General features: G+C 41.3%; 1 protein-coding gene across 5 annotated transcripts in view; it reads right to left on the reverse strand.

Annotated features, from left to right (window-relative positions):
• kcnq3 (potassium voltage-gated channel, KQT-like subfamily, member 3) overlaps positions 1 to 14,124 on the reverse strand; it is a 46,646-nt gene that overhangs the window by 22,879 nt on the left and 9,643 nt on the right. For all 5 annotated transcript variants that reach the window (XM_035527729.2, XM_035527728.2, XM_081723613.1 and 2 more), the window contains 5 exons: positions 7,039 to 7,129; positions 6,181 to 6,307; positions 5,872 to 6,044; positions 5,429 to 5,590; positions 4,846 to 4,956 (listed from right to left, as the gene is read on the reverse strand). In XM_035527729.2, coding sequence (XP_035383622.1) covers positions 4,846 to 4,956; positions 5,429 to 5,590; positions 5,872 to 6,044; positions 6,181 to 6,307; positions 7,039 to 7,129 — 664 coding nt within the window. The remainder of the gene's footprint in view (positions 1 to 4,845; positions 4,957 to 5,428; positions 5,591 to 5,871; positions 6,045 to 6,180; positions 6,308 to 7,038; positions 7,130 to 14,124) is intronic.

The following is a 14,124-nucleotide window of genomic DNA, read 5'->3' on the forward strand; positions in this document are numbered from 1 at the left end:
TCAAAAATCACTATTAAGTGCAGAAAGAGAATATTTGGCAAAAGTGGAAAAATGAAGTGGATGAAGGTGGGGAATAAAATAAAGACATATTTCTCAGGCAAAGAATAAGTACTAAACCAATGAAATTCAAAAGTTTAAAAAGAATAATATCCAGGAATGGTGGGAGTATATATATAAAACATCTGGAAATGTGATTAAATTTGATAACTTTGACAACTTTTTTTAAGCTGATAGTGTGAACTGAACCTATATGTGTGTTCCAAACCCTAAACCTGTTAGTTTAAGGGAATTTACAGCACTGGATAAATTATGCAATGTCTCCTAAGATTTCACCCTAGGAAAACTGGTGGTTCAGATGGTATTCCCCTTGGCTCTTTAAACAGCATGCAAATAATCTAGCACCAGTTCTCCCTCATTTGATTAATTGGTCCTATCATTTGGGTATTATACCTACTGAGTGGAAGGTAGCAAACATCTGTTATGTCCCAAAAATCCCAAACTCATCTCTAATAAGTGAGGCCAATTTCCTGAACCTCATGCCTTGGAAAGCTTCAGGAGAAGTTGGTGCTAAAGAAACTAATGCCACTAACTTTAGACTGGGGAAAGAACCAATATATATACTTACTAGGCGATAGCCTAACCTTCTTGTCAAAGCAGTTCATACATGGCATACTCAGCCACGCACTTGTTAATCAGAGAAGGTTCAGATCTTGCTAACTGATATGTCAAAGGCTTCTGATCGAGTTGACCATGCAAAGCTACACTCAATCTATGATCGTATCTTATTTCCATGTTTAACAGTTACATTACAAGGACAGACAGTTGTTGCTAATAACATTTGCAGCACATGGAAAGATATTACACCAGGCATTCCACAAGGAGGCATACATGTGTCTGGTTTCAGGACAATCTTTATTTAAGCTATGCAGATGATTCAACAGTATTCAACCATTAGCCTCTCAGACTTAAGAAATAAATAAGCAAAGCAAAGCAACTTGATTTATAGGCTGCAGTAAATAACATGGTCCTCAGTAGCAAGAGGTCAATGGAGTTGAGGCTGTGCTTTTCAAAAGACCCTTTTCAACTACATCCTTTAAGAATTAGAAGGCAGGTTGTTCCCATTGTAATAAGCACAATGTACTTGGGTTTCCATTTGGGAAACAATAGTGGAAGCTAATTCTGGGTTCCATCTGAAGACCTGAAGACCTGGTTGACATATACAACAGATTATGGGAGTTTATAGCTTGTGGGATGTACAGAGAAGTGATGACCCACCATGGACAATGTCCAGAAAAGAGCCATCAGAATAATGACAAGATTTCAGGGATCTTCATTATGTCACATCCATAAACCGGAGCGTTCCCCCGTTTTTCCAGGCAACCTAGTCACTTCTGGGTTTTCATCATTCTCTATGGTTCCCTGATCATTCTCTATGGTTCCCTGTCTTCTCCTCTTATTCGCCAGCTGTTCTGAATTTGTCCTTAATTGAAGTCTTATTTACACCTTGTTTCTGCGTCTCTTGTTTGTCGGTTATTGTTTGTTTATTCTTTGTCTCTCTTTGGTTCTGGTTAGCTCTCGTTTGTCCTCGCGCACATGTTTCTGGTTAGCTCTCGTTTATTGTGTTTCTGGTAAGATTCCATTTGTCCTCGTGTATATGTGTTTAGTTATCTCCCGTTTAATCCCGCTTCCCATTCCTCACCCCACGTTCATATATATGTTTTTCCCCGTGTGCTCTCATTTTAGTTATCCTTGCTGTTTATGTTGCTTTACTTGTCTAGTTCCGCTACCTGTATCTTCATTGTGCATAGTTTATTTATCTTACGTAGCCCTGTTCTGTTATCCCCACTTGTCCAATTCTTTGTACGCATAGTTGTATTTATCATTGTTGCTCTCAGTAAGTCTTTCTTTGCGTGTGTATATACTTTGTTGCCTAAGTTTCGCCTTCACCCTATTAGCCTGTTCCTCTTATGTTTGTCTGTTTATCCTTGGTTCTAGTCGGTATTGTTAGTCTATGTATGTTAATAAACACATTACGTGATTCTATCCCATCCAGTCCCTTGTATTATGGCTTCCGAGAGTAGTTCTGGTTCATATAAACGTGCCGGCACTTCACAAGTGTGTTTGCTCCCCCCCACATTACAGAATGACCAACCTACACTGAACACAGCGAGTGCGCGCCTCTCCGGTTAGTGGTCGCCTAGCTGTGAAGACGAGTTCTCTCAGCAGGACCACCCCAGGCAGAATAACACCCCTGGCACTGAGGGGACAAGGACTTCTCAACATAAGTCCAGGAAGTCTGCCATGGGTAAGCAATCCTCTTCAGACACTAAGGCAGTCGAGACTCCCGAGACACAACCTTCTGATCAAGCTATCGTTAATGACTTACTGCAGAGGTCTCCAGCAGTGTTCATGTTTCCAGCACTGTAGGTGCCACTCAAGAAATGGACAATTGGAGTATGGATTCTCGGACATATTTTCAGGATTTGTTGACCCTTCTGCAAACTGGGCAGCCTTGGTATCTCCCTTCTACTATGGGCCCTCCACACAAGTACAATGGGGAGGGTTCCTTGGAAGGGTTCATCTTGCAGAGTAAGAATTTCAAGTACCTCCTCCAGATCCTCCAGAATTCCTAAAAGTACGTTTTTTATTGCGATTTTTAGAGGATAAGGCATTACAATGGGTGGACCTTCTCATGACACATAGAACAAAAGAAATAATTACCTTGGAGGGTTTTTTTTGAACAGTTAAGGGCCAGGTTTTCAAGATCAAAACCCCCTGCCATCATTGACTAGTTCCGTACCCCATCACTCATCATCACAGCCACCAATCCAGTCCCTGCATCCAGCATGAGAGACGCCGCCCATCCTGATCCTTTTCCTGTTCCTGGCATGAGAGACACCACCCATCCTGATCCTTGTCCTGTTCCCAGTGTGAGAGACGCTGCCTGTCCTGTTACTAGGTCTGTTCCCATAGCCGCGCCTCCGGACCCGCCATCACTGGTCACCGCAGCCGAGCCCCCGGACCCACTGCTGGTCACCACCTCCGTGCCTGCGCCCGCCGGTGACTTCTACATCCCCGTATCCACCGCTGGTCGCTGAAGCCGCGCCCACAGATCCGCCACTGACTGCTGCACTCCCATATCTGTCACATAATGTCGCAGCAACCTCTCCTGTCCAGCCGGGTCCTGTTTTGGTTGCTATGGACACCGCATGGCCTGGTCCTCCTCAGGACGTAACCAGGTCATTTCCCATGCCTCGGGTTATGCCTAGTACTGTTATTCCTCTTTTTGACTCTCCTGTGCCCAAGAAGGCTGCGACACGTTGACTCCCTGAGACACCTAGCACTTCTCTGCTCCCTGAGGCTATTGTGTCTGCCCCAATGATTATTTCTTATGTTGCCTCAGCTCCTGTTTTGCTGTTTCTGGTTTCGTCTATGTACCAGTCCACACATCCATGCCTATCTGTGTTTCTGTGTTTAAACCTGTAACCCTACCTTGCGGCATCAAAGTTATCCTGCCTGTCCAAGTTCCTGTAGCAATGCCTGTTGTATGTTTTGTTCCGGTACCTTTGTCTGTCATAGCTCACATCATGTCCTCTGTTTTTGCCTCTGCCCCCACATATGTGGTTCTCTGTTAAAAACAGTGTTATTATTTAAACAAATAGCCACCCTTTACGTTGATGACAACTTTGAATGTTCTTGATGTCTCATAAGGCACTTATGATGTCAAAGAAATTCTCACATATGTGTAGGGTGAAACATTACAATTATAAATGAAAACACTATTTGTGGAAGGGGCATTTTAAATGAATTATAATTGTTAATTGTATTTAATTGTATCTGTAGGATACAAATTTTATTGTGTATCTATTGCTGCTTGTAGCTTTCTATGCAATTCAGTCACTGGACTAAGAGACAGAATGTTTAATAAACTCAAACGCTGAGACCCTGGCCTGAGTGATAGGTCCACTGACAGGCTTTTCTGAGGACTTCCAAAGTAGGCTGATCTCCTGGGCCCACACCTCTCTGGGTACCAGCAACCCTGCAGTAATTCATACCCCACAGCTTCTAATACAATGCTACTAGCTATCCTCAATACTGACAGTAATTTTTATGTGGACTCCTGCTCAATGTGTGTGTAGGCAAATTCGGAGGAAGCTCTTTTCCATCAGGTCTTCTGTATCCTTTGGCCAGCAGAGGACATAACATCTGATCAAAATAGCCAAATTATATCTCAGCTATAGAAGCATTTATGGAGAATCCAGGAGTCTCAGTTTGCTATCCAACAAATCCAATGTTCAGGTGTTAAGACTGAACCAAGCACTCAGGTGCTATTTCTATAGGCTCTGCAAGTATTGGTAGGGTGAATGGGTCGGCTTCAGTACTTGGTGGACTGGAAGAGTTACTGTCCAAAGGAGATATGCTGAGGACATGTTCTCTGATCAAGAAGACGTCCACCACCAAAATCCAAATCATGTTCCCCTGGGAGAAATTTGAGACGCTTTCCGTTTTCTTTTTGTGTTTGTTGCAAAGCCTTATACTTCCCGTACATTTGCCTTTGCTATTGCCTAATGTTCTTGTCCAATCCTGTTTATTTCATTTGCTATTAAAACGTACAGCATCAGCATTCAAGTTTGTGTCGTAACACAGACACTTCTTATATTTAGCTTTCTAAATATAATTCCCCTATTCTTCCAAAGTTTACAACACCCCTCCCCTCAAGCTCAATTTAGCAGGTCATACTGAATTACACTATGATAACATTTAGTAGACCTATCCCACATGAACCTTCTGCATCTTTCTGCCACACACACAGTGACTAGGAGAAAGAAAAGCAGGTGCACTTACAGCTGGGAGAGCAAAGAATGAAACGCCAATCAAAGCAAAGGTCCCGGCAAGCAGACGGCCTGCCCATGTCTTTGGCGTCTTATCGCCATAGCCAATGGTCGTCAACGTGATCTGACACAGGGTAGATATCACTGAGTCATGTGAACACCCCACAAACATATACATGCCACAAGATTCCTATTAACATCATTACTCACAGGGGAAGTTCCAGAATTCAGTAGCCAGTATTTGGACTAAAATAAGCTACAGGATGAAACAGTGTTAGCATGCTCTGGAAACCTCTGTATGTTCTAGTAAATGTATGATAACACCAAGGAAGCTTGCAAGAATCGATTAGCCTGAGACACTTCTTACTGGAAGTGCTTGTGTGTTGTTTAGTGTGTGTTAGTGGTTGGAAGTTGGAAACGTCTGTTGGTGCATGACTGTTAGTACTCTTATGTGCATTTTAGTGTTTGTGTGTGTTTGACTTAATACATGAACTGGAACTGTGTGTAATCACAGTGTTTATTAATAGACACTTGTGTACATGCTGACCGGCTGTGCTTCTTTATGTTCCATTATGTGTGTGTTTATAAAGGCTTACCAATCCCCACCACAGTGCATCTGCATAGGTGTCAAAGTCCTGCTCTGAAGTGGGAGTGGGTCGATCCCTGTCTGTCAACTCAACATCCTTCTCTACCAGGTATACGAGGAAGGAGGCCAGGATCAGAGACAGGAAACCAATGTACCAGGCAGTGATCAGCTCCTACACATACAGACACACAGATAAAAAACACGTACAGCCACAAAATATCACATCAGCATAAAAACACAACTTATGAATAGTGGCTAGGTGCTCTTTGCATAATGGTATGGATGTGCACTTGTGTTTGCTTTGCAGTTTTCATATGCTTTGCTTTAATCAACATTAAATGAAACCAGATCTTCAGAATGACATGACATGACAGTGACAACTAAATTAAACATTTTTTTTGTATCTGTGGTATGAGTATGAGTTTCTGTGTGTGTATGTGTGTGTGTGTTAACCTTGCTGTGAGCGTATATGGCGGACCCCAGTAGTTTCCAGGTGCCACCCCGCCGGTCCATACGCAGCATACGCAGAATCTGCAGGAAGCGCAGGCTCCGCAGGGATGTCGCCAACACATTGCCTTCACTCCCCAAAGCCACCACCGGCACAGATGCTATTAGGACAAAGATATCTACACAAACAAACATCTTCTTTATTCAACAGGAAAAGAAAGAGAGTGTATGCGTGTGCACGCGTGTGGTGTGTGTGTGTGTGTGTGTGTGTGTGTGTGTGTGTGTGTGTGTGTGTGTGTGTGTGTGTGTGTGTACCCAGGATACAGAGTGGCTTGCGGGCGAATTTAAGCCGCCCTCTCCAGCCCTTGTATCTACAACAGCATCCCGCTGCCCAGATCCTCAACACAAACTCAGCCCCGAAAATAAAGATGGTGAACGTCTCCTACAGGGAGACAGGGAAACAGGGATATTAATTAAAGTATCTTTACACATTAAATTCTACACTTTTTCCACACTTTAACACTTTTTAAAATTGCATCCCAAACACAGGTCTGTTTGCCTGTGTGTGTGTGTGTGTGTGTGTGCGTGTGTGTGTGTGTGCGCGTGCATGTGTCTTTCTCTGTCTGGCTATATGACTGCCTTTTTGTGTGTCTGTTTCCCAGCACACACTAATGGGGCTTATATGAAGTCATCCCCTAACAAACCTCCACTGGGAAATAACCACTCAGAGTAATAATTCCAGTATACACTTACCACCCACTTTATTAGACTACTCTCAGGCCAGCAGTGACAATGTAACACTGCTGCACATAACAAACCGGTACCAGCTCCATGTCATTTCTGTGATGTGAAATAATCCACCAACAAAATAGCTTATGGTCAGCAGTAGGTACATTGTCAGAAATGAACCGATCAGAGGCAAGAAGTCTGCAAATATTCATATATCAATCAGACTATCATTTAAGGTACTGGTACCCGATAAAGTCATCAGTGAGTGTAGGTACAAGGTAGGAGTTTCTATTAAAGTGAGTAGTGAGTGTACACCCTTCCTGAATCAGAATACCTATACCCTCCCACACAGAGTACAGAGTGCTTGTTAGTGGAAACACACTCACACACACACACACACACACACACACACAAAACATAAACATAAAACTCATGCACACTTACCAGAACCACCAACCAGCGACCTGAGTCATTCTCATATTCTTTAAATGTTGTCAGAATTGCCAAAATCAGACACCCCAGAACAATCAGAAACCTGAAGAGAGAAAGAGAGAGATAATATGCAATATGCCATGCAGCTCAGAAGAAAAAGAAACTGAACCACTTTCTCTGTTCATGCACCAAATATATACATCTCAGACAAAATGATAAAGCTGAAGATATTTTGCATGTGTGTTTACTCAGATACTTGAATTACTTGAATATGTTAAAAAATCTGCATGTTTATCTGCACGCCTGTGCCAAAAGTCTACAATTAAAATAAACTAACCAGAAGTTAATTTATACTATACATTTCTACTTACTGCTTTTTACCTTTGCAGTATCTAGTGTCAAGCATAAACGCTTTACACTTCCAGTACACTTGCGGCTTATTTGCATCCTATACATAATAGGATGTGGCCAGCTGGGGGTGCTGTTCTTTAAGAGTGAAGGGGCAGCACTATAAAGGCAAACAAAAAACTCAGCTGTTGCTCTTAAACTCTCTGCCTTCTCGGTCAAATGGTCACACGGCATTAGTGCTCTCTCCGGTGGATACTTTCATAATGTGTGTGGTTGCATATTCAACACACACACACACACACACACACACACACACAGTGAGAGAGAGATATTGTATATTATAAAAAGCATAATTCATAAGGCCGTCTTATATAACTCTCATATAAAAATATTCAATATCACTTTTTCAGCTTTACTACTCATATTTAATTTTATCCCCATCTACAAAGTTAGTTGAAATGCTTAACACCTACATTTTCCATTTAGACACTTTTATCCAAAGCAACTTAAGGTCCTTGCTCATGTGCCCAACAGTGGCAATTTGGCAGTGGTGGGGCTTAAAGTGGCAACCTTCAGATTAAAAGTCTTAACCTCTGAGTTACCACATTGAAACAAAATATTATATACATTTACACACACATTTACAAATACACATACTTGCATATGAAAAGCAAGGAAAAGAGACCATTACAGTATTATGGTAAAACCATGGCAACTAGCAAATAAAACCCTGAATCCATGGTAACGGTGTCAATAGGTCATTTGGAAGATAGAGACAGAAAAAGATGCAAAAGAAACAGGGTGTTGCACGTTGTACGCTTTACTTTTCATACTTTTATTTTATGTCATAAAAAGCCTACAGCTTACCCTGTCTGTGACCCAGACCCAGCATTCACAAGGTCAGGAGAAGGGCTTTATAGCAATCACAAACACACACACACACACACACACACACACACACACACACACACACACACACACACACAAATACATAGATACAAAGTATCTCTGCACACACCCATACAGTTGTGAGGTCTAGTTCCCAGAAATGATCTGAAACACAAGCTATAAGTTATAGCATTCCTCTAACACACATGCCCAGACACAGAGCATGTCATGACACTAGAGCAGGAAATAAGATCCCACTGTTTATTTCCTGCTCCAAAAGAAAAAAAAAGCAAGTTGGATTATTTATTTATACAATGGCAATCATTTGCATTTAGCACAAATGTTAACCTTCTATACAGATGTTAGGATTGAGCTACACAGGTGTGTCAATGCCTGCACAAAGTCAGTCTTGAACCCAGAATACCAGTCAAGCCATGAGGCTTAAGACTGTCGTTCTGCCCTTTTGGAATTGTCAGGGGAGTTCCATCTTCATATATAGTCTACACAAAAAGGAACATCTGGTTCTTTTGCTCAATTGTAAACATGCAAAAGTTTTAGTTCTAAAACATTTTGAAGGTGGCTGGGGGGGGGGGGATGCCTTACCACTGTATACAAATCGGAAGCAGTGAATTTGAATGTCAAGATTATAAACTTAGGACACTGTGACCATAGAAATTGTAATCGAGTCACACACTATCAAACTATTATGCACACAAACTTTTCATACTCCTTATCAGATTCTTATGCGGTCAATATTAAATTCTCTTTTATACACTATGTCACTCTCATGTATTCACTCACACAAATGAAAATGCATGTTGATCCTGACCTGAAATGCACATTTACATGATGCCAAAAAAACTCGTAAAAACTAGTAACTTTTATTACCTCAAGATTGTACTACTGTAAAGTAGTAAAATATGCTTAAGTTAGTCCAGAATACAACCGCTAGAGTCCTTTAAGAAACTGAAAATTTGACCATATTAGTCCAATATTATTGGCACTGTACTGGCTACCTGTCAAAATCTATATTGATTACAAAATTACTGTCATACAAAGGTCTACATGTTCTTACTGCACAGTATCTATGTGAACATAGTCTCATAGACTTAAGGTAATTAAGGCAAACGGAAACATTGGTGCTGTCATCTCGCTGTTCTCACACATTCCCACAGGTTTGTTGACAGTGGAGCAGAGGGGTGCTGATGTTCCAAGGAGGCCTCATACCTGTGCCACCTTCTGGCTTACCCCATTTTAGCTAAACCACTACAGCAAGTTCTACCAGAGTCTTCTCTGGACTCTATTAATTATGAAGGCTTTCCAAACTGGGCAAACCATCTCTGTGTTTCTTTTCTGTTCTGAGCTATAAAGAAGCTCCTCTTGTCACTTCTGATACTGATGCAAATTCTAACCTAGATTGCCTGCCTGCCCTTGGAACCAGCCTGACCACCATGAACCCTTCAGCTGTATATGACTGTCTCATCTGCATCTGCTGTGCGAACTCTAAATAGAACTCATTGGTTCTCACTGAATAATCTTAGCACCTCTGCCAAATATTTGTTAGTCATTGCTTAAGGTTTATGAGTTATTCATGAGTATTATAGCAAGTTAAAGTTAAAAGCAAAAGCCATGTTATTCATTTTGTGTAATTTGTTTGCCATGCAGTATTAATTAGAGGAGGATGGGTTCACCTTCTGAGCTTTTGGGTGGTCTTACAGAGTTTTACATTGCCACTGTTGTCTTGGCATGCTCATTTGCGGCCTGGTCCTGGATTCTCTGTATATATGATTTCTCTAAAGCTGCTTTGTGGCAAAATGTATTGTAAAAAACTCTGTACAAATAAATTTGAATTGAATTGAGATTAAGATAGTGTTTGCATGAGAGTTTATGTGAGAGATTATGATGGTCTACATGTGCAAGTATGATAAGAAGAATGATGGTGCACATGTGTGAGTATGATGTGAAAGTCATGTATGAATTATGAGCTAAAACGCCTCTCATACACTAGTGTCAGCATTTTTACAGAACAGCTTGACAGGTGCATGATTTGCAGTTTCTCCCTATGCCAATGGTTTTATCACTATGGATGAACAATAAGGCAAGCGTGCACTAATGCAACACCTAAATGCAGTGCTAATCACATTAATTAGCCATGTGGGCTAATGTGTACTTAGCAAATGAATGCCAAACCCACCCCAGCAGTTAGCAATTGTAGCTCGAGTTAACACCACTATGTTTGCGCTTGACTCTCTTTGGATCTGGGCATAAATTCTACAATACAAGTGAGGGCAGGATAGCATAATTATTGCACTCACTGCAGGTGTAAGGAAAAACAATGAAATACTTAACATTAAAATGAATACTAAAAAATAAAACTAAAATTTTATAATTACACTTAATTTATTATATTTACAAAATTTTAATGGAATAATTATACTTTTATTCCTGCAAGTTCCTGTAATCCTTAAAACACTGAGAATTAGGAGAAACAATATAGTACAAAGGGTTGCATTATTACAATAATGTATGTTAATGCTTTTCTTTTTTTTTCTTACAGAGAGACCTAGCAGAGTCCATTAAAGGCAGTATTAGGGAGTTGAGATCAACTAGAGCCCCGGCAATGAATCATGAATCTAAAACACTGAACAAAGAAGGCTAGAGAAATTTCCTTATGTACATAGAGCAGAGCAAAGTTGATGTAACCAACGAAACCATAAGAAGTGAGGAAAATGTTTCACTTTCAAATTTCTAAGGTCAAAAACCTTAGAATAAAGTAGTTTTTCATAGAACCTTATTCATATTAGTTCATGACGTGCTGATATGTGTTTACACACACACACACACACACACACACACACACACACACACACACACACACACACACACACACACACACACCATATGCTCATCCATCATACACTACTGCTCTGTCATCAGAGCCATAATGAATCAAAATGAGGGACTATTTGAACCTTCTTTTTCACTCCTCCTTACCATTCTCTCTGTCTTCCTCTGTTCATGCGTCTTGTCACTCTCCTTCTATCTATCTATATATCTATCTACCCCTCTCTCTGGGATTATTTGAAGCCTCCATGCAACTTCTGTCAACACTGAAGTCATCATTATTATTATGATAATCATTAGTGTAATAATCATTATGTGCCTCTGTGTGTGTATATACCATCCTTAAGCTAATGATGTGTGTCCAAGGCTGAGTAGCTGAGAGTGTAAGGTTTGTGGTGGTGTGTTCAAGCTTTACACACTTCTTAAGCCAGCTGTTAGAAGCAGTGATGCACACACTGAGGGCAGAAGGTGTGGTTGGGGAGAGGTGGAGATTTTGGAGATTTAGGATTAAGGCTTTAGGCTAGAAGATAATGTTGCACCAGTGCAGAATTAACTTCTAATAACATATAGTAAACATAAAAAATGTGTTATTATGACACAGAAATCAATGTGTGTGTGTGTGTGTGTGTGTGTGTGTGTGTGTGTGTGTGTGTGTGATATTGATTTGGCTTTCTACAGTAACACTTTTACTGTTCCTGGCAAGAGTTTTGATCTATTTCACAAAGAGTCTGTAGCAATGTGAATGTTAGACAGAATAAAACACCCATACACAAATACAGCCTACAATTAAATGTGTGTGTGTGTGTGTGTGTGTGTGTGTGTGTGTGTTTGGCACCTATATAAGCCTTCTTGTCTTGCTATCGCTTTCTCTCTCTCTCTGTCTCTTTTTCTTTCTCATATACTCTCAAATGCACACAAAGTAGACCTAACTTAAGTTGCCATCTTACTGCACCACTGCAGAATATAGTCACATAGCACACACACGCAAACAAAAACACTATATGGTAGCCATTTACTTCGGAGGCAATCGCCAATTTCCATGAAGTACTTAAAGAAGGAGAGAAAGAGGGAGAGATGGATACAGAGAGCAAAGAGCAAGAAAGGGGAGTGGGATGACACCATTAGAGGTTATTAGTGAGGTAAAAGACTAAAAGCACCTGTGTGTGTTTCAGATCATTTCTGGGAACTAGACCTCACAACTGTATGGGTGTGTACAGAGATACTTTGTATCTATGTATTTGTGTGTGTGTGTGTGTGTGTGTGTGTGTGTGTGTGTGTGTGTGTGTGTGTGTGTGTGTGTGTGCATGTGTGTGTGTGTATGTTCTTTGCTGACTTGAAGATGATTTTTCTAGTGAATATAATAAACACACAGTACAAGATACATCCTTTGCCAGGATGATTCAACAGCGATGTTCTTAGGGTCTTTAGGAGTATTCGGTCTTTCAACATCACACCCCCTCTCCCAAATAACCTAGCCGGGGTTGACTGAATCCCGGCTTGTGTCCCAGCAGCAACTAGCTGTGGCTCTGTCCTCTTTATCCAAAGCCCCCTATAATAGCATTCTCTGCAGCTTCAGATAAAGATTGTTTGACTATAACTCACCTCTCCTACTGCGCTCTCAAAATACAGGGTTTCCTGAAGTCCCTAAAATTAATAAGACTATAGCCCGGGGTAAAGCCTTTTCCAATAAAGCTCACTTAAGGAACAACCTTGCAACTTCAATCCGAGACTCAGACACACCCAATTTTTAAATCTAGGCGTAAGACTTTCTTATTTTCTTAAGCTTTCAGTTATCCTGCTGCATATAAAGGTGCATTGTTTTCTAGTAATCCACGATATTGATGCTGTTGTCCAGGCATCTTGTGCATTCATTAAAGAATGTGATGACAATCTGGATGGAATGTAATATCTCAGAGAGCCCTCAGGACTGTGGTCACCCTCAAGTCCTCAATACTGTAGTCACCCTCATATCCTCAGGACTGTGTTCACCCTCAGGCCCTCCTTTTTAGTTGCTGCTATAAATAAACCTGCAAGAGCTACATGCTAGTTGTTGGCTCATTCACTGTATATGGACTGTTCATCTAATGTGCACCTTAAAAAATCTTTTTAACCTACATCTTTCGTTTTATTGGGACGCTACTGCATAGATGATGCCAACAGTGGACTAGTCATGCTCAACAGCAACAAAACATCTAAAAATGTACTGGTTTCATCACCTGACGCACTCACTCCAACAGCTGACATGCCCTCACTGCCAGCCAATGTGCCCTTGCCACCAGCCAACTTAGACTTGCCCCCAGCCATTGCACCCACACCACCATCTCAGAAACAGCCCACCCACCCTAGACCCACTAGAATAAATGAGGTTCCACATCTACATGGAAGTGGCTACTCAGACTAAAAATATCATCATAAAGTATGGACTGGTACTAGCTGGGCCACCCAATGGAGGATGTGTTCCCTCTTGTGTCTTGGTCCTCCCAAGGTTTTTTCCTAATCCCTGTCAAAGGAGTTTTTCCTTGCTATCGTTGCCCTTGGCTTGCTCATTAGGGATATGGAGCCATATATTTGTAAAGCTGCATTGTGACAACTTTTGTTGTAAATAGCACTATATTAAAGAAACTTGAACTTGACCTCATCTTTGCTGGTACTGGTACTCCTGTGGGCTCACAGTGAGTCTGCCAGTGTTTCCTCCTGCATTGCTCCACAAGCTCCTGGGACCTGGCGCACTTTTTTCACTGACCTAATCCATGTGTTCTTCTCAAGGTAGTTAATTCCCACCTGTTTCGTGGAGATAAGCTTGTCTAGGTGCAGATCCTGGATCTTAAGTTGTTTTCCCAGATTTGCCCTCAGTTGCCAGTCTGGAGCTGTAATGAGGAATTTGCTGTGGACACAACTTCTCTCCAGCCTTCACACATGAGATGTATTTTGTTCTAGTGTAGAGTGGGTGGACATGGTGACAGAACCTGCCTTGAGTACCTGGCACAACTAAAGAACTACTAAAGGAGCCTCTCCCAT

The sequence above is a fragment of the Electrophorus electricus genome, chromosome 11 (assembly GCF_041902795.1).
Source record: "Electrophorus electricus isolate QZ-2024a chromosome 11, ASM4190279v1, whole genome shotgun sequence".
Lineage (NCBI taxonomy): Eukaryota > Metazoa > Chordata > Actinopteri > Gymnotiformes > Gymnotidae > Electrophorus > Electrophorus electricus.